Here is a 22082-nt window from a genome sequence, read left to right as displayed (position 1 = left end):
CTGTAAAAAATCAAGGAGTAGGTAAGATAAGATGATTTGAGGAATAAATGTGAGGCGTAATATATATGTAGTACGCGTGTGTGCGTGAATGGCAACTTCCATGAAGCTTCATGTTGCTGTATGTGGGATTATTCAAATGATAAAGTGATGGACCCTCTACAAAATTCTTCATGGCCAAGCGAGATTCGTGCAATTTGAAAGATAATGGCAGCGGGATTTAAGGAGGATATGGCAGCGAGATTTAAGAGATTGGGTAATTAATGTTGTATAATATATATATATATATAAACACACATTCGTGAGCAATGGAAGCCTATAAATTGGCAACAACCTTGGTCGATTTAGAAGCAACAAGAGAGATCAGAATGAGAGTTGCGGCCGAGAGCATCAAAGAAAGGGAGAGAGAGAGAGAGCTAGAAGGGAGGTGGGTCGCGGCCATGGTAGCTGCGGTAATGAGCTGGGCAGCACGAGCTACAGTTACTGGTCAGCAAGGGGGCGATCAGGTAGCAGCCAAGGCGAGGTCCAACGAGGTCGGTAGGGTCGTGGGAGGCCCGGGAGGTGATCGAGGAAAGCAGATGCGGCCATGGCAGCCATGGCCGCAACCAGCGAGGAGCAACCAGCTGCGACCAACAGCTCACGGGGGTGTCGGCGTGCGTAGCGGCGAGGGCGGCAAGGCCGGTGGCAACCGGAGAAGTCGACAGTGAGGCCGGGATCGCGACGGCGCGACAAAGCTGGTTCGCGGGCGCAGAAGTTGTGCGAAGAAGAAGAAGAACAGAGAAGGGAGGAAGAAGAAGAAGGAGAAGAGAAGAAGAAGAAAAAGAAAAAAATAAAAAGAAGAAAGAAAAGAAAAGAAAATAGAAAAAAAATGTTTAAAAAATCCTAAAAAATAGGATTTAGGGATTTAGTAATTTTTCAGATATTTTGGCACAGAAAAATTGTCCGGGCACACGTTCCGAGGATATGGCACGCATATCGAGGAAGCCGGAGAAGCTAAGTTAAGGTAAGTAAAATTTTCTAGAAAATTCTAGAAATTCAAGAATATTTTTTTATGAATTTTCATAGTGAAATATTTTAGAAAATATTTTAAAAATATTTAGTTTGGATTTATTGAGGAAAAATAGAGAGAAAAATAAAGAAAATGCAAGAAATTATGGAAAATAGGTTTTGGATGCTTATTTAAATAATTATGTTGATTAGAATGCTTTGAGGCTAAAGTTAAAGTGACTTGTGCGAATTTTGAGGTTGGCACGCAAATCAAGACGATGCACGTATTTCGAGGCATGACGCGAATATTGAGGTAGCTCGATAAGTTTGAAAAGGTAAGTGGTACTTTCCAAATAAATTTAGTTTTATGAAAAAATGATTGGTTGTAGGTGATTTATGTTTCAAACTCCGATTTTCGGGAATGCTTATATCAAATTGATATGCACCCGTCACATAGACTGCACACATGACATGATATGAAATGTATATGTACATGATGATATCATTGATCGCACACATTGAGGCCGTAGGGAGTACGAATTAGCACCGCTACTTTACCAAGGGTGCCCCCAGACACCCCGGCTTCGAAAGAGGTGGCCGTAAGAATGGTAGATAGTATGAGGGGTGAAATTGACACCTACGATGAGTAAGACATTGCATACACACATGATATAGCATTATGTACCCTTACTTAGATGATTTATCATCTAACTTGGGTTTTGCCCCTGGAATATTCAAACATTCCAGATGGAGATTGTAGCAGATATGAGGATAAATGAGGTATAAAATGGCACTTAGCAGAGTGCATGAAGAATGAAATGTATGTTATGTAACCTATGTATTTAAGTCCTGTTATTTTGAAATCTGAACGTTTTAAGGAATGATAATGTATAATCCTATTTAGGGTTAATGTTGAGAACTTATGTTTTGTATTAAGTTATGTTGAGGAATGATGATTTAATTATCAATGTTAAGATATCAGGTTCGATCTTTGCTTTCGCACTTGATGTGTATAATGATTCTCTTTCGAGATAAAATGTATGGAAATTCTGGGACGGATTTGAGGAATGATGTGGTTTAGCATTAGTTTGAAAGGAAAAAAAAAAATTTATTGTCTCGGAATTGTCCCAAGTTATAACACGCCCGGGAAAGCGGGGCGTTACAAATGAGAACCATGAAAGAGTTACTAGAATAACCACATAACCTACATGCAAGCCAGTCCTTTCACAATCAAGGGTTTACATAATCCAAACTCAAGAAATCAAGGCATCGTAGAAGTAAGGGCGACAGAGTGTTAAAAAGCTTACAAGATAGAAGGAATGTGAAAGAACTCGCAAGAAAAGGAGAAGAACTTGCTAAATAAAAAGGAAAACAAGATAAGAACTTGTCTTACACGCCAGATTCCAAATTATCGACGAACGCTTCGGAATTCCAAAAATGGACAGTGCCTTCCTTAGTGAATACCTTTTAAGCCGTTAGGATTAGTGGTGGTGCACCCCAAAATTTCTTTAATCTAGCATAACCCAAAAATTATTTAAATACAACTACTAGCATTAATGCCACCTCATTTAAATACCTCTTTACCTTTTTACCGTGCTACCTTTTTTCCTACTTGCTGAGCCTTTCACGTTGCTGCTACCCCTTCTAATTTTCCTCTATGTCTTATCCCAATTTCCTTCTTGCCTTCTATTCTCTAATTTCCCTTTCTTTTTCACACTATTTATAGCCCAGCCATTCACCTTGTTCTTAGCCCATTCCTTTGTTGCAATTCCCAGCCACAAGCCCATGGTTTCCTCCTCAATCCTTGAGCCCATCATGAGAAACCCACTCAACTGAACAACATCATTCACTTCACATGGCCCCCCAATTTATGAGATTAATTATAGAAACCATCTCCTCTTCTACAACCTTCCCTTCCATCAACTTAATATATTTTATATAGATATCATCCCTACATGAGGTGGGCTTCACATAGCTTGGAAGAAAGTAGAAGATTGCAGAAGAATGGAGAAGTTGTCCTTTGCATATTATACTATATATAATATTCTATTGCTATTGTATAATGGGCAGCTGGAGCATGGACAAGAGAAGGAGAATGGTGAGGAAGCCACTATATTGTATGTATACTTTATATTGGCTATGGTGAAATAGGTCCCTTAAGCGTCCATTGTGTTAGAAACTGCTTCCACTATTGATGCTAATATAACATATAATATATTCCATTACATAATATATAATATACTATTAATATAATTTATGTTAACCCAATACATATATTATATATATATATTCATATACTTATGCACGACCACCCTCAGATATTTCTCAATTGCTTTTCACTTTCTCTTTTTCCTTATTGTATACTATAATATATCCATCCATATATTAAACCATCATCCCTTATATATATATAGATACCCAATAGCAATATTATATTTATATGCACTTACTTAATCCTTGCATCTCGAGAGCTCACTTCTTCCAAATTCTCAACTTTTATCAAATTCCCCTAACTTCCATTTTCCTAGTTTTTATATAATATTCTCACATATAACATAATATAAAAATACAATATCTCCCTAAGTCTTCATGTAATATATTATATATAGCCTTATTATTTTTCTATTTTTTTAATATCATACGAGTACACCAAATATTAAAATTATATATTCCTCCATCTTTAACTCGTAATAATAATTTAATTTCTGATACCCTTAATGTTGGAGGCACATTCATTCTTCTAACCACCACAAGATAGGCACCCTGACCACTAATTACAATGACCACAAATAACATATTTTTACCTATTACCATGTTGTTACAATGCCATTCGACAGATTTCTTGGCTTGAGAATAAGATCTTGGTTCTTGTGTTTCAAGGATATTAGTTACAAAGGCACGATGAGAATGAATCAGATGAGACAAAGACAAATAATTTGCTAGTGGAAAATCAGTTGAGAATGAAATATGATTACAAATGTAATCCTTGAGATGACCCGGTGAGCGATGAATTCATTGAGGATGATTATTAATGATAGAAGCAGTTGATGTTAGGACAACTAGTAGAGGAAATGTCCTCAAAAATAGATGGAGAATTCATTGAGCTATCAAGTTAAGAAGATATGGGAATAGTCAACTGAGAATCGTTGGAATGATCAACCAGATTATGAGGAACTAGAAGAAACATTAGTAGGAACAACCGGTGGTGTAATGGGGTATTCAAAAGTTCCATCATCATTGATTGAAGTAATGGTGATTGAATTATTAAACGATGGAGATGGGAGATTATGATATAAAAAAATTGATTCATGAAATATGACATCATGAGAGACAAATTTGATGAGTTTTGAAATCATATATGCGATATCCCTTTTGACCATACCAACAAAAATACCAGGTTTGGCTTGCTCATCAAATTTATGTTGAATATTTATATTTTTAGCAAAACATAAACATCTGAAAACTCGAAGAGAGGAATATGATGGAATAGTTCCAAGTAAAACTTCATGAGGTGATTTATGTTTAAGAATTAGAGTCGGAAGTTTGTTAATAAGAAAAGCAACAGTGAGTATACATTCACCCCAAAAGGAAATATGCAAGTTTGATTGAAATCATAGAGCTCTAGCAACATCAAGGAGATGTCGATACTTACGTTCTACAATGCCATTTTGTTAAGGGGTCACAACGGAACTACATTGGTGAATAATTCCATATTCATGGTGTTAGATATAAGCCCTTAAGACTAGTTCTAGTGACACAAATGGGCTTGATATTGTAACTCTTTAAATTCAATTTTATGGAAAGTTTTATGTTTAATTTAAATTGCAATATGGTTTGAATTGAACATATAAATGTCCTTTAATATAATAAGGAGTGGATACCATTCTTAAATGTTAAGAATAATCGTGACGATTAATCCATAGTATGTTATGCTATAAATGAGTTCCTGACCATAGAGTTCCTAACCCGGATATTAGCAACTCACAAAGGCTGACACATCATCTTTTTCCTTGTTCGGTATGAGATACTGAAAGATAAGGTTGGTGAATCTCGTGTCATTTTGTATGAGATAAAGAAGGGAGATGAGTGGGTGCTTATTAACTATGGATGTGCAACTAGTTCTTAGACCTGAGATGACATGAATATCTATATATTGGTAGATTAGGATATCAATGATATTACATGATTGTTCTAATCATGAATAATCATACGTATCTATGTGCCTAGTTTAGTGTGCATCAAATATGAAATCTATCACCTCGAGATTTATGAAGAGGATATTCTATGTGATCCAATAATCACTTGATGATAAATTCTTAGCCCAAGTAATATGACGATGGAATACGTGTTCCAAAAAGGTCGTGTCATGTTAATCAAGATTGATTTTGGATTTGGTCATATGACGAAATTAAGAGATTTAACCTGCTAACCACGATCTCATATCTTCTTGGGATATAGGATGATAGAGGAACTATATTGCATGGCATCGTAGTAAAAGGTTCACAATATCTGTTTCATATTAAATTAGGTAATCATGACATATTGCTAGATATCACTCATGATTTACGAGAATTAATGATTAATTCTCGTTGGCAATTTAATTGTGAACCCAAAAAGTTCCACCCAATAAGAAATCACTTTTAAAGAGAAGAAAGATAAATTAGTAATTATGTAATTACTAATTATGGTGCATTTATTTATTAGATAAATAAGAACAATTAAATGATTATATTATAAATATAATTATTTAATTATTAATAATTGGATCTGGCTAGCACATTAAGTCCGGCCCAATGGCATAAAGGGTTTTCAATGGTGCTCTATAAATAGGATTATAAACCCTAAATCAGAAGTAAGTAAATCCAGATTCAGTCAGAAATTTTTTCAAAAACATTTCTGCTTCTTTTCTTGAGACTCTTGGATCAAAGTGGTTTCGGGTGGACCGACTCAGCATCCTACACTTGGAGGATTTTATGGGGGGTTACCAATTGCTGGAATTTGATTTCATCAAAAGGTATTCTTCTGTCTTGTTTCAGATTTTGTAAACTATATTTTTTGAAAAAACGTGATAGTTGAAAAATCTAAATTTTATATTGTTGTGTATGATCCAATCATCGTAATCTAACAGTGGTATCAAAGCTATCATTTTTCAAATTTATGGTTCTATTTATGTGATTATTGGAAAATGTTGCATTTTGAATAATTTATATATGTATATATATTGTTGGAAAAACAAAACAAAAACGAAAGGGTCACCACTGGTGACGCTACAAAGGGTGGTGGATTCGATCTGTCGTTGCTAGGTGGTGCCGTTCGCCATTCAAAGGTGCCGCTAGGCGGCATCAACATTGGACGCAGGTGGGCTTCACCCACTACACCGACGATAGCCTTCAACAATGGAGGTAGAGCTGCTAGGCAACGTCGTCACAATCGTTAGTGAGGTGGTGGTGACAGAGGCAATGCTAGGCATTATTGTTGTCGTCACTGGAAATGGTGAGGGGTGGCCGATTGAAGGCCGTTGGGGCTTTTAGACACCACCGCACAAGGCGGCAGCATGCTCACAAACGGAACAACCAGTCCTTCATGGTTGTTGGCCGACGCTGTTGTGTAGCTTGGTTCCATCGTCGTAGATGGCAATGGCGACGGTCGACGATAATGGCAGAGGGGCACCGTGTTCGCTGATGCTGACAAAGGTAAGGTGGCTATTGGGCGACCATCGGACGGAGGAAAAACCACTGCCTTGGGTGGTGGCATGCGTGCAAAGCCCATTTCTTGCAAGGTGCACACGAATAACCCTAGTTAGGCCCACGAGTCCCTCTTGGGCCACACGCTTAGGCCGGTGCGACCACCATTCATACTAGCATGCTAGCAGCCAAACCTCGCTATTTTATTTATTTTATTTTCAATAGTGCTCTATAAATAGGACCATAAACCCTGAACCAGAAGTAAGTGAATCTAGATTCAGTCAGAAATTTTTTTTAAAAAAAATTGCTTCTTCTCTCAAGACTCTTGGATCAAAATGGTTTTGAGTGAATCAACTCGAAATCCTACACTTGGAGAATTTTATGGCGAGTTACCAACTAGTGAAATTTGATTTCATCAAAAGGTATTCTTTTGTATAGTCTTTAGATTTTGTAAATCGTTTTTTTTTTAAACGTGATAGTTGAAAAATCTAAATTTTATTCCGTTGCGCATGATCTGTGATGTGCTAATATTTTTTACATATTTTTTATACCATTATTAATTGATTTTATGCTTAAGTCTTATTCTTATATATGTTTTCTATATTAATTTTAGGTAATTTATCATGTTGACAGGACTTGAAGTAAAAGTGAGAGAGAAGAGCAAAAGTTATGGATTTTCGCTACTCAAGGGTCCAATTAAAAATAAAAACTGTACAAATTGGAATTTTAAAAAATTCTAAAAAAAAAATATATGTGAGAGCTCTATATGTCTATTTTTTTACGCTTCAAACGGTGAGTAAATCCGAATTTTTTACAGAAAGTTATGACTGTTAGAGTGACAGAAGGTCAAAGCTGTCAAAAATTCAGCATTACCTATGAATTTTTCATTCCATTTTCTCCAAGTTAGGCTAATTTGTAGATGGATTAAGAGGCCTTTTAATCTTTATTTGGGATTCCTCTTTCATGAAGAATTAGGTCCAATTGGATCTAAGAAGGCTAGCCCAAAAGTCTAATCAAATTAAGCCCATATCTTACAAAATCCCTAAATTGTAATTTTTGATATTTTGAGATATTATTTTGTATTGAATATGGGACCTAAACTTTTGAGTGGACATGGGTGGCATGAAACATGGAAGAGGAAAATATAGAGTGGAAAACATGGAAGAGGAAAATATAGAAGTAGGGTATCCCATGTTTTAAGGAGAAAATTAAAGAAAATAAGAAATTGAGGAGTATAAATTGAGAAGGAAGGCTGGAAAAATAGAAGAGTTGGAGGTAAGAGAGCTTGAAGGATTGGAGAATTGGAGCATTCTTGGTGGAAGATTTTTTGTATTTTCTTTAAGAATTGGTGACAACATTTTTGGAGAAGGAAATCCTACACATCAAAAGAGTTTTATTCTCTTCTTTCATTTCCTTTAAATTCTATATTTCTATTCATTTGTTTCGTTATGGATTTTATCATTTGTAATATGAACTAAATTCTATAATTAGGGTGTTTTGATGTAACTTAAATGTGATAATTTGATTTTCATGGATTGATTTTCTTTATTCATGCAATTGTTTATTATTGTGCTTAATGCTATCAAATACTTGGTCAATATTTGATTGATATGTTGATATATATTTAGACCGGAAGGAAAAATCTATAACTTGATCTAAATAATAAACACCACAAGAATTTAATTGGAACGAAAGTAAAAATTTGACTTGTGTGGTTAATTATCATTGCATGAATAATTAAATTTAGATTGTCAATTATTTAAATTAAATTAATTAGGTGACATCGAAATACCCTAATGTTCTCCAAATCTTGAAACTCTCCATATTTACTTTATGTGTTATTATTTTGTTGTCTTAAATTAATTCCCCTTAATCAATTGTTTAAATGACATTTGGGTTAATATAATTTTGGTAATTATCACCCGATCCTCGTGGGAACGATATTTTACTCACTACTCTATTACTTGTGTGATCTATACACTTGCAGAAAATTGTCATCAATCTAATAATCGTAATCTAACAGTGGTATCAGAGTCATTGTTTTTCAGATTTATGGTTTTCTTTATGTGATTATTGGAAAATGTTGTGTTTTGAATAAAATACATATATATTATTGGAAAAACAAAACGGAAGAAGAATGGGCTACCACTAGTGGCATTGCAAGGGGCAGCGGATTTGATCTTCCACTGCCAAGCGGTGTTGTTCACCATTCAGAGGTGCCACTAGCCGGCATCAACATCGGACGCGGGTGGGCTTTCTGTCACTATCGTTGGTGAGGCAACTCTGATAAAGGCAACGTTGGGTATTGTTGTTGCAATCACTAGAGATGGAAAAGAGCGATGGATCGAAGGCAACTAGGGTTCTCAACATTGTTGCACTAGGCTGCAACATGCTCGCGAATGAGGCAGTTGGTCCTTCATGGCTGCTAGCCGTAGAAGCTATTAGGCAATGTGGTCGCCCTCACCATCATTGGCAATGGCGACTACCGATGATGATGAAGGAGGGGCACATCATTCATAGATGTTGGCGAAGGCGAAGGGGCCGTTGGGCGACCATCGAACGAAGGGAAGACCATCGTCTTGGCCGGTGGCATGCGTGAAAAGGCTGCTTCGTGCGACGTGCACACACATGAAATAGGTTAGGCTCACAAGTCCCCTTTCTGCCGCACGCTTGGGCTGGGCCCCAGCTTGTCCGAGGACCTTACGCAACAAGTGCGCAACCTTAGCCACCAACCTTGGGTTAGGCCTTGGCCCGCACACAGCCCTCACACGTGCGGCCAAGCGCTCGTGCACACAAGGCGAGTTGGCGCGCACATGCCAACCCAAACCCCCTATTTTATTTATTTTATTTTTAAAAAATTAGAAATTAAAAAATATATATTTTTCAAAATACTTAAGGTATAAATGTTATACCCATGTCCAACAATCATATAAATTATTGATAATATGCTTTTAATTGTTAATAGCATGTTGTGGATGTCTTGTTGCATATCAGTATTGGTCATGGACTTAGGACAGTACATAAATGATGTATGTGATGTGTGGATGTATGGATTATTTTATTTGATGGCCTGCGTGTCGAGATTTGCCATCTTTGGATGATGATTGTAAAAAAATTAATTATTTTATTTTTGCTTTTATTTCATTATATAATAATTAGTTTATAGTGAATGTAAAAGTAAGGGATTCACACTGAGTGAGGCATGACATGGAATGAAGGCATTAATGGCAAAACAATCAAGGAAATGAAGGCCTTATGTAAAGGGTTATGCTTGTAATAGTTATAGACATTTCCTTTTATGCCTATGTAGACTTGTTAACATGATGGAATTGCGCCTAGAATGCTGGAATTCTGCCTAGAATGCATGTTTGAGTCCATGACCATATCGACTACTTTTTATACAATGTTTATTTATATAGTTGATGTATGTTAAAACGTTGAATGTGAAAAGTGAGACCTAATAATTAAAGATCGAAAATCTCTCAAATTTGTAAAATTAAATTGTAACCGGTTAGACCTTAAGAGTTAAGACAATCTAATCGAGACTCTCCATCACGGTAGAAATTTGAACATTTTAATTCTTGTGTTGATCAACTATAGATACATAGAAGTTGCACATTAGTTAAGGTGTTGAAATTTTTATTTAACATTTGATGAGATGGGGATGCACAAATATTAAGAGCCAAGAAACTATTATGTAAGGGAACCCATATTCAACTGTGCAAACTTGTTAGCGTGATAATATGATTTAACTATGTTCAATTGCCAAGAAACTATTATGTGAGGTACATTGGACTAGGAGTTGAAGTAAAATATTTGGGCCATACGTGAGATGTACTAGACAAGAGTTGTCCACTTATTAAATTTATTATTCCAAAAATCTATTATGTGAGGAGTAATAAGTTTAATAAAAATCCAAATACCCACTCGAATTCATACCAACATGAATTCATTTTTTCCTTCATTGGGAGTAAGGAATTTGAAAAACTTAGTAGGAGACTCTGTTTGATTTAAAGACTAAAATTAGATAGTTAAGAAAAACAAGATGTTTAACAATCTATTTATTCTCTGCAAATGCATCAATGGCTTCAATTAACCCACTTGCAAAACACTTGACGCTAATCACTTAATTAGACTAAATTTAAATGATTGGCTCCGTAATTTGAAAATTGTTTTCAATTTGGAAGGATTACTTATGTATTGGATGCACCTGTACCTGCGACCACAGCTCAACAGATTACTCAAGGAAAGCGAGATACTCCTAATAAGTGGCGAGATGATGATTTCATCACTAGGAGTTATATGCTTGCTTCGATGAGTATGAGTTGCAACGTCAAAATGGTAAGATGTTAGACGCATACTCCATGATCACTCACCTGCAAGAGTTGTATGGTGAACAGAGTCATGCTGCTAGATATCTAAGACATTCTTCAGAGCAAAAGATGTCACTTGGAGGATCTGTTGGAGAATATGTTCTCAAAATGATCTCCCTAATTAAAAAGCTAAAGGATTTGGAGGTTGAGCTTAACGCTAACCTACAAGTTGATTTAATTTTCAATTTTTCCATATTCATTTGGAGGTTTTATTTCAAACTCCTATATGAATAAGATGGAGTGCACTTTGGCCGAGCTATTGAACATGATCAATACAATGCAAAGTAATTTAAAAGCAGGTGTTGTGATGGCCATTACCTCTTCTAGTAAGATTATGAAGGGAAAGGCAAGAAAATGGCCACACAAGCACCAAGGGCATCCAAAAGGATAAGCAAGAAGAAGGGCATAGCTATTGCACACAAGGGAAAGTGTTTCCGTTGCAGTAAAGACGAGCATTGGAAAGAGAACTACAAAGATTACCTTAGTTCTTTAAAGCGTAAGGATATGAAAGATATAATGATAGTTCATGAATATTTTTTTCGATGACAACAAGCAATTGTGTGCGATTAACAATAAGAGACCAAGGGATAACCCAAATCCTAAAATTCTATGTCACCATTGATTAGGTCATATAGAGGATGACAGAATCACTAAGTTGGAGAAAGATGGGCTTTTGGGCCCATTAGGTTCTGAACCATATCCAACTTGTGAATCTCGTATCCTTGAAAAAATGACCAAATCACCCTTTACTAAGCAAGGGATTAGGGCCACATAATTGTTTGGGCTTATACATTTGGATGTATATGGACCTATTAATATAATAGCCCGAGGAGGTTATTAATACTTCATTACCTTTACAAATGATATGTCTAGATATAGATATGTTTATCTAATGAAGCATAAGTCTGAATCTTTTGAATTGTTCGAAGAATTCAAGGCTGAAGTAGAAAATCAAAGTGGTAAAAGGATAAAGGCCTTACAATTAGATTGTGGAAACGAGTATCTGAGTAACGAGTTTGAAGATTTTCTTAGAGTCTCAGGTATTATATCACAACGGACACCACCAGGAACACCTCAACTGAATGGAGTTTCAGAGAGTAGGAATCAGACTTTATTAGATATGATCTGAAACATGTTGAGTTATATGGACTTACCATTATTCTTGTGAGGACACGCTCTTTCAACAGCTATTTATATAAAGTTCCCTCCAAATCAGTTCTTACGACATCGTATGAGATGTGGTTTAATAGGAAACCAAGCCTTAAACATGTTAAGATTTGAGGTTGTATAACTCTTGTGAAAAAGCTAAAATTAGAGAAACTTGAGCCAAAATCTATAAAGGGCAGATTCATAGGATACCCTAGGATATGAATGTTATCTTTCTGAACTGCAACAAGAAGTAGTTAGCAGAAACGCCATATTTATTGAAAAATAGTTTATTCAAGAATGTGGAGTAGAAAGAAAGATAAAACTTGGCGAAAAGTTTGTCGAACTTGAATATGTTCTACAGGATGTCCAAGAACCATCTGAGGAGCCAATGTTGAGTGTAGCACCTCTCCCACAAGAAGAAGTAAGAGGATATCTCAAGAACCTGGAGATATGGTTTCCTAAGTGAACAAGAGTTGTTCCTTGTTGGAGACAATGATCACTCAGATGATTCTACCACTTACCAAGAGGCGATATCAGATATCGACTCAAATAGATGGCTAGATGTAATGAAATTCGAAATGGATTCCATTTATATGAACCAGGCCTAGACTCTTGTGGATCCACTAGAAGGTATAGTACCTATTGAATGTAAATGGGTCTTCAAAAAGAAGATAGGTTCAGATAGAAAGGTAGAGACCTATAAAGCTAGACTTATGGAAAAATGTTATCGTCAAAGCCATGGCATTGACTATGAGGAAACTTTTGCACCAGTTGTCATACTTAAATCCATTAGGATTTTACTAGCCATTACTGCTCATTATGATTATGAGATTTGGCAGTTGGATGTGAAGACAACCTTCTTAAATGCTTATATAGATCAGGATATCTATATGGAACGACTTGAAGGCTTCACACCCAAGAATCAAGCAAGGAAGATATGCAATCTTAAGAGATCCATGTATGGTCTTAAGCAGATCCATGTATAGTCTTAAGCAAGCATCAAGAAGCTAGAACATCCATTTTGATGATGAAGTCAAATGATGAACCTTGTGTTTATAAAAAGGTTAGTGGGAGTGTGATTGCATTTTTGGTCTTATATGTTGATGATATCCTACTCATTGGGAATGATATAGGATTATTAACAACAATAAAGGTATGGTTGTCAAGCAAGTTCTCCATGAAAAATTTGGGAGAAGCAGCTTGCATTCCTAGTATACAGATCTATAAGGATAGAACCAAGAGATTAATAGAACTCTCCCAAACCAAGTACATAGAAAGAGTGTTGAAGATGTTTAACATGGAGGATTCCAAGTGAGGATTTTTTCCCTTTAAACATGGAATCCATCTCTTTCATGATATGTGCCCCAAGACATAAGAAGAGAGAGAATGCATGTCTAGGATTCCTTATGCTTCGCCAATAGAAAGCCTAATATATGCAATGCTATGTACTAGGCTCGATATAGCTTATGTTGTAAGTGTTACAAGCAAATATTAGTTTAATCTAGGTGAGCAATACTAGTTTTCAGTTAAGAATATTCTTAAGTACTTAAGAAAGATTAAGGATTTGATTCTTACTTATGGAGTAGGAGAACTTAAAGTGGAAGGTTACACAGATTCTGATTTTTAATCAGATGTTAATGATAAAAAGTCTATCTCAGGATATGTGCTTACTTGTAACGGAGAAGTATTCAGTTGGAAGAGTTCCAAACAGGATACTACTGCCAACTCTACTACAAAAGTTGAGTAAATTGATGTATCGGATGCTGCAAAGAAAGCTATCTGGATCAAGAACTTTGTGACAGAACTTGGATTGATTCTTTCTATAAAGTATGTCGTGCCCTTGTTTTGCAATAACAATGGAGCTATTGCATAAGCTAAGGAAATGAGGTCTCACCAAAAGTCCAAACATATTGAGAAATGCTTCCACCTCATCAGAGAGATCGTTGGTAGAAGAGATATTAATGTGTAAAGAATAGATACATTAGAAAATGCAACAGATCCACTGACTAAGGCTATGAACCAGAAGCAACTAGATTTTCATCTAGATAGGTGGGGTATGAGATACCATTTAGAATGGTCTTAGTGCTAGTGGGAGATTGCTAAATATAAGCCCTTAAGACCAATTCTAGTGACACAAAGGGGCTTGATCTTGTAACTCTTTAAATTCAATTTAATGGCAAGTTTTATGTTTAATTTAAATTGCAAGATGGTTTGAATTGAATATATAAATATCCTTTAATATAATAAGGAGTGGATATCATTCTTAAATATTGAGAATAGTCGTGACGGTTAATCCACAGTATGTTATGTTATAAATGAGTTCCTGACCATAGAGTTCCTAACCCAGATATTAGCAACTCGCAAAGGCCAGCATATCATCTTCCTCCTTGTTCAGTATGAGATATTGAAAGATAAAGTTGGTGAGTCTCATGTTATTCTGTATGAGATATAAGGAAGATGAGTGGGTGTTCGCTAAGGGAATGAATTCACTGAGCGGGACTGCTAATATTGAATCATAAGTCTTATCTCACGGGTCAATTATTCAATATTAACTATGGATATAAAACTAATCCTTAGAATTAAGATGATATGGATATCTACATATTGATGGATTATGATACAACCATTATTACATGATTGTTCTAATCAGGAATAATCATGCGTATCTATGTGCCTAGTTTAATGATACATTAGATATGTGTCCATCATATATGAAATCTATCACTTCGAGATTTATGAAAATTATATCCTATGCAATCCAGTAATCACTTGACGATAAATCATTGGTTGAGGTAATATGACGATGGAATGTGTGTTCCATAAAGGTTGTGTCATGTTAGTCAAGATTGATTTTGAATTTGGTCATATAATGAGATTAAGAGATTTAACCTGCTGACTATGATCTCATATTTTATCGAGGTATAGAATGATAAAGGGACCATATTGCATGGTATTGTAGTAAAAGGTTCACAATACTCACTTCACATTAAATTAGGTAATCATAATACATTGCTAGATGTCACTTATGATTTACGAGAATTAATAATTGATTAATTCTTGTTACTAATTTAATTGTAAATCCAAAAAGTCTCACCTAATAAGAAATCACTTTTAAAGAGAAGAATGATGAATTAGCAATTATGTAATTACTAATTATGGTGCATTTATTTATTAAATAAATAAGAATAATTAAATAATTATATTATAAATATAATTGTTAATAATTGGATCAGGCTTTTTGCTAGCACATTAAACTCGACCCAATGGCACCTAGGGTTTTCAATTGTGCTCTATAAATAGGACTATAAACCCTAAATCAGAAGTAAGTGAATCCAAATTCAGTCAAAAAAATTTCAAAAAATTTCTGCTTCTTCTCTCGAGACTCTTGGATCAAAGTGGTTTCGGGTGAACCGACTTGACATCTTACACTTAGAGGATCTTACAACGGGTTACCAACTGGTGGAATTTGATTTCGTCAAAAGGTATTATCCTATCTAGTTTTTAAATTTAGTAAATTATATTTTCTAAAAAACGTGATACCTAAAAAATCTAAATTTTATTTCGCTGCGCATGATCTTGTCATCGAAATCTAACACATGGAATCATAATTGAATTTGTTTAGAAAGAAATCCAGAAGCATTGTTTGGACGTATGAGTTGAAGTTGAGGAAGAAAAATGTTCCCATTACTAGAGTTGATACGAGCAATTTTTGTGTTGAATTGACGATTGACTTGATTAAAAAAATGAATTAATATGTTGAAAGTGTCAGATTTATGTTTCATTAAATAAGTCCAAGTACATCTTGAATAATCATCAACAATAGTTAAAAATTAATGTGAACCATTTTTAGGTGTACGTAGGGAAAGAACCAACCCCAAATGTCAGTATGAATCAATTCAAAACACTAAGAATAATAAGATGTACTTTGAGAAAAAGAAAGAGGTGGTTGTTTAACAAGCGGGCATACATCACAAACAAAGTCTTTATTTGCAATGAAATCAAAATGAGACTGAGATGGATGAGCAAGACGAGAATGTCATAGATCAAATGTATTATTCGAGCACTACCACTACCAATCATTTCCTTCGTTACTCGATCCTGAAATATATATTCAGAAGATGAAAAAATTACATCACAATTTGTTGACTTTGTTAATTGTGAGATAGATAACAAATTGAATTTAAATGATGACAGAATGTGAAAAACATTCGTGAGAGTAAGAAATGATGAACAATGAACCATGCCTATGTGTGTCACAGGTGCTTTGAGAACCATTAGGCAATTGAATTGATCATATACCTTTATATATGAACGGTAAAATATGAAGAAAAAAATAAAAGAAATGTACATATATGATTAGAATCACCTGAATCAATTATCCAACAAGAAGGTAAACAAGTAAGAGTTGTACGTACTTGCCAAATGGGCTGATGATCCACCAGATTTCTCTTTGGCGCTAGAAGTGCAAGCAAGAAGCTTGTTATATTGTTCAGATGTCGTCAACTGATTAGCAAAAATAGTGGAAGCCGTGAACACGAAAAGAAGAATAAATTATTTTGTGAATGTATATTATTTTATTCAGTTGTCATGTATATATAGGCAGATTTACAAGATTCAAAAATACACAAAAATAGGAAAATTTTGAATTCAAATATAAAAAATTTAACAGCCTAAAAGATTAGACTGTTATGGATTTTGAATTCAAGTATCAAAAACTAAAAACCTAAAAGATTAGGGCATGTTCCCTTTGTCATTTTCGAGTCGTTTTTTGTTTTCAATTTTTCAAAGCACTGAAAACGTGTTCTCTTTGTTATTTTCGAAAACGCATTTTCAAAAACAAGGAAAAAATTTGTGAAGGAAATGGAGAACAACAAAAAAAACGTTTTGGCTATTTTCAGCCAAAATACAGTAGAAATTGAAAACGCAGAAAATGCAAGCGTTTTCTGCCTCACGCACTCCCTCTTCCTTCTCCCTTCCAAGCTCCACTCTCTCTTCCAACAAGCAACACAGATATTCCACCACCACTACCATCGCCCTCCACGCCACCACTCACCATCGACATCATCGCCACCGCCATCGCCACAACTGCCATCGCCCTCCACGCCAAGATCCGCCACCGACACTGCCCTCCACGCCAAGATCCACCACTGACACTGCCCTCCACACCAAGATCCGCCACCACCGACACTGCCCTCTACGCCAAGATCCGCATCCTCCATCACCACCACCATCGCTCGCCACCGACACCACCACCACTCCCAGATCCGCCACCACCGCCATCGCTATCGCCCGCCACTACCCTCTACTCCCAGATCCGCCACCGCCATCATCGCCACTGCCATCGCCCGCCACCGCCTTCCACGCCCAGATCTGCCATCACCATCGCCATCGCCATCGCCATCGCCAGTCGTCTCTTCTACCCTTCGCCATTTCTTCCTTCGGCTTCAGCCATTTCTTCCCTGCCATTTCTTCCTTCAGCTTCGGCCATTTCTTCTGGCTCCACGCCCAAATTAATGTCAAATTTTAATTTGTAAGTAAAAATAATTTTATTATAAAATTATTAGTTGAGTCAAATTAAAAATGACTTTAAAAAATACTTTGTAATTTTAATACATTATTATATATGATTAAATCATTAGTTATTTTTGGTATTATATTTTAAATTCTTTAAATTAAATTTATAATTTATTAATAAATATTTATAATTTACTTTGAATCAAATTTATTAAATAAAATATCATAAAATATTTTTTCTCAAAATCTCAAAGTGAATGCGTTTTCTAATTTTTAGTTTTGAGAAACATTTTTTCAAAATGACAAAAAGAACGCATTTTCAATAATCCTAAAACAGACACTCAAAACACAAAACTGAAAATGAATTCAAAACTCAAAACTAAAATACAAAGAGAACACCACCTTAGCCTGTTGTGGACTTTAAATTCAAATATAAAAAATTAACAACTAAAATCCTACTGGACTCCTTGATTTTTGTCCAATAATATATAGAGAGAGAGATTTAAAATGACATTTAATTTAGTCAATTTACTTTAAGAGACTATGTATAATTTACTTAAATTTTATTACTTGTTCACCTTGATGGTACCATTTATAGTCTTCTAAGTATAATGGTTACTGCTTTTAGCTTTCCCAAAAACGAAAATCCGTCTCTTAATTCTTATACTATTATTATTAGTATTAAAGTCAACGCTTGAATTTATTTGGTATGATAATATTTGTTAATCAAAATATAAATACAAATAATGAGATATGAAAAGTAATCTAGATAAAAATATTTTTTATTATGTTTATTAAATTTATCTAGCGACCCTTGAAAAAGAAGTTATGTGACTTCTTATCTAAATTTTTTAGATAAATTTTTTTTTTCTAGAAATAAATTTCTCTTAATCCTTACACATAAAAAAAAATTACACATATATCCTCTAGTATATTTAAAAAAATTTAATAAACTATTTGATAAAAACCTTGAAATATTTTTCAGTCTTATCTTAACCATTCAATATATTGATCCGAAAAATATTTCAATCTTATTTTGATATAATCTTATCTTATTTATTTTAACAAACACTACGTGTATATATATATATATATATAATCCTCAACAATATTCTCTTTTTCATTAAGTTTTTTAAATAGACCACATTCAATCAAATTAGATTTTGCTCCACATAGAAAGTAAGCGTGACATACCATGCAATTAGCATTTGTTAAGGTTATAATAGTATATGTCATGCTTCTTGCATGTAATCCTACCAACCAAGCCAACTGCCCCGTAACAGATTAATTAACAAGTCATCAGAAAGGCCACCTCCAAACAAGGCCTTACCTAAAGATCCCACAACCGATCATTTGGCTAACCATTCCCTATGTACCTCTTCTCTCTATGTAAAGAAGGTGAAATCATGTACAACTTGTGATGTTGCGTTTCATCCTTGTCCATAAATTCTGCACATAATGTATAGCCTCTATTGATTAAGGGAAATTAATTTGCGGGCTTGTGATGGAGTTAGCTAACATCACGTCATTCCTCCTTTTTGCAGCTCTGATTTACAAAATTGCTCGCTTATGGCTAAGGAACAATGGCCCTTCCCTGGGTAAGAGACTGCCCCCAGGCCCACCAAGATGGCCCATTGTTGGCAACCTTCTCCAGTTAGGCCAACTGCCTCACAGAGACTTAGCTTCCTTTTGTGAGAAATATGGGCCCTTGGTCTACCTTAGGCTTGGCAGCGTTGATGCCATCACCACCAACGATCCTGACACCATTCGTGAAATTCTTCTTCGCCAAGACAATGTTTTTGCCTCGCGCCCCAAAACGCTCGCCGCCATCCACCTTGCCTATGGCTGCGGCGACGTGGCCTTGGCCCCTCTAGGCCCTCACTGGAAGAGAATGCGTCGAATTTGCATGGAGCACCTCTTGACGACAAAGCGACTCGAATCGTTCGCCAGACACCGGACAGAGGAAGCCCGACACCTCGTCCAAGATGTCCACCGCAAGGCCGATAATGGGGAGCTCGTAAATTTGAGGGAGGTGCTAGGAGCATTTTCGATGAATAACGTGACCAGGATGTTGCTAGGGAAGCAGTATTTCGGGGCAGAGTCGGCCGGGCCGCAAGAGGCTATGGAGTTCATGCACATAACCCACGAGTTATTTCGACTATTAGGGCTCATTTATTTGGGTGATTACTTGCCGTTCTGGAGGTGGTTGGACCCTCACGGTTGCGAGAAGAAGATGAGGGAAGTAGAGAAGAGGATTGACGACTTTCACATTAAGATCATTGAAGAACATAGGAGGGCACGCAAAGGAATCAGTGAGGAAACTGAAGGAGATGCCGATTTTGTCGATGTTTTACTGTCTCTGCCTGGAGAAGATGGAAAAGAGCACTTAGATGATGTTGAGATCAAAGCTCTCATTCAGGTCTTTTCCTAATTCTTTAATCATTTTTATTAAATCAGTTTTATATCAGATTCCAATTTATCTTTAATTGTGTCGCACTATCTTCTTAATTATACGTAGTTATATCTATTCCAGGATATGATAGCTGCCGCCACGGATACCTCCGCCGTGACCAATGAATGGGCAATGGCAGAGGTGATTAAGCATCCGCCGGTGCTCCGTAAGATCCAGGAAGAGCTGGATTCGGTTGTAGGGCCCAACCGGATGGTCTCAGAATCCGATCTACCCCGTCTTAATTACCTGCGCTGCGTCGTACGTGAGACTTTCCGCATGCACCCTGCCGGCCCTTTTCTAATCCCACACGAAGCTACGCGTGCGACCGAGATCCACGGCTACTATATCCCCGCCAGGACACGTGTATTCATCAACACCCACGGTCTTGGCCGGAACACCACCGTGTGGGAGGCCGTCGACGAATTCCGACCAGAGAGACATTTACCCAGTGATGGTAGCCGGGTTGAGATAAGCCACGGAGCCGACTTTAAGATACTGCCATTCAGCGCTGGCAAGAGGAAATGCCCCGGCGCGCCGCTCGGGTTAGTGCTGGTGTTGATGGCTTTAGCTCGGCTCTTCCATTGCTTTGATTGGTCGCCACCGTCGGAGGAGGATATAGACACAAGTGAAGTATATGGCATGACAATGCCCAAGGCCGAGCCCTTACTGGCCTTTGCTAGGCCTCGTTTGGCAGCCCACATGTATCGCTAGGTAATATATATTGTAGTATGATGTTTATCCAATTTCTTCATGAATGTCATCATTTTCAGGGTAGAAAATATCCTTGAAACATACTGGTATATTCTATACTATAATGAGTTAAAAATAATCACAAATTAATTAATACCCTTGTATGACCGTGCGTGAGCTTTTGATGACTTATTCTTCACCAATTTATAAACTAATATACGTCATTATTATTATCAAAATACAACAATAAATTTATAATATAGAAAAGGTGATCTTGATGTTGTCTGAAAGGATGATTGGAAGAACTTGAGTCAAATGATCAGGAGATCAAAATGATCAGGAGGCCAAATGATCAAATGGCCTTGAGATAGGATGATTTGTTGATGAACGGGAGACCTTTGATGACTGAGAGTGCTCAAATGACCAAGAGGTCTGTCAAAACGAACAAACAGTTAGGGGCGTGGGAGGCTGCTCCTGCACAAACCATCCGATGCTTAAGTTAGTGTTCGAGTGGTTAAGCGTAAAAATGGAGTCTGAGTATTAGAGTGAGCGTACATGAGAGAGAAAGGCAGGCCTCCTATTTATAGAAGAGGGAAAGGGGGACACGTGTCAGCCATCCTAGGTTTCCTGGATAATATATTCTTGGCATATTTTGTAGAATTTTGAAATATTCTAGACATATTCGATTTGAGGAATGCCCCAAGAGAGTTCGTTGGCTACGAGGGGGGCTCTCAAGGGTTAAAAACATTTGTGACTGAATGATCACATATGACCGAGAGGCCTCTCGGTCATAACCGAATAGTCTTCATGAATTAAAAGAATGTAAGGTGAACCTTAGAATATTTAAATTAATGAGCTACAGGCATGTAAGATGACATCAAGCCAAGTGGTGGCCACTCGTTCATGGCTTTGAATTAATGGGTTGGGAGAAGCTTACGGCTTGCTTTTGTGCGCCTCCTAGCTACTTCCTCCAATTCCTCCCTCTTTAAGACTCAATAAGGTGAATATGTTGGAAGATAACATTAAGTTAACCTCGTGAATGTTGGAGTAGGTATTCTCACCTGGGTTCTTCAATTCAATGGAGCACCAGCCTATACATTTAACTTATGACACATGGGTTGATGGGCTAATGCAATATCATTGGATGTATCTATTTGAGAGGTAATGACAATTGCAATATTGCTTAACTTCATATGTGTTCTTCATTTAATTTTTTAATGTTTTATTCTTTTAAAC

General features: G+C 36.3%; 1 protein-coding gene across 1 annotated transcript; it reads left to right on the top strand.

Moving 5' to 3' along the window:
• Window positions 1-19208: 19208 nt before the first annotated feature.
• On the top strand, window positions 19209-20977 carry LOC127802143 (cytochrome P450 703A2). Its single transcript, XM_052337839.1, has 2 exons — window positions 19209-20123; window positions 20238-20977. The coding sequence occupies exons 1-2, from the start codon at window positions 19209-19211 to the stop codon at window positions 20865-20867; spliced, it is 1545 nt and encodes a 514-aa protein (XP_052193799.1). The 3' UTR covers window positions 20868-20977.
• The last annotated feature ends 1105 nt before the right edge of the window (window positions 20978-22082 follow it).

This window comes from Diospyros lotus, chromosome 5 (assembly GCF_014633365.1).
Source record: "Diospyros lotus cultivar Yz01 chromosome 5, ASM1463336v1, whole genome shotgun sequence".
NCBI lineage: Eukaryota > Viridiplantae > Streptophyta > Magnoliopsida > Ericales > Ebenaceae > Diospyros > Diospyros lotus.
The sequence above is the reverse complement of the archived record's forward strand: the minus strand, read 5'-3'. Positions and strand labels throughout refer to the sequence as shown.

What these genes read in the sequence shown, in the direction of transcription:
- LOC127802143 (XM_052337839.1), top strand. Translation starts at nt 19,209, where the DNA reads ATGGAGTTAGCTAACATCACGTCATTCCTCCTTTTTGCAGCTCTGATT. An exon ending in AGATCAAAGCTCTCATTCAG is followed by an intron (nt 20,124 to 20,237) that starts GTCTTTTCCTAA and finishes TATCTATTCCAG; the next exon opens with GATATGATAGCTGCCGCCAC.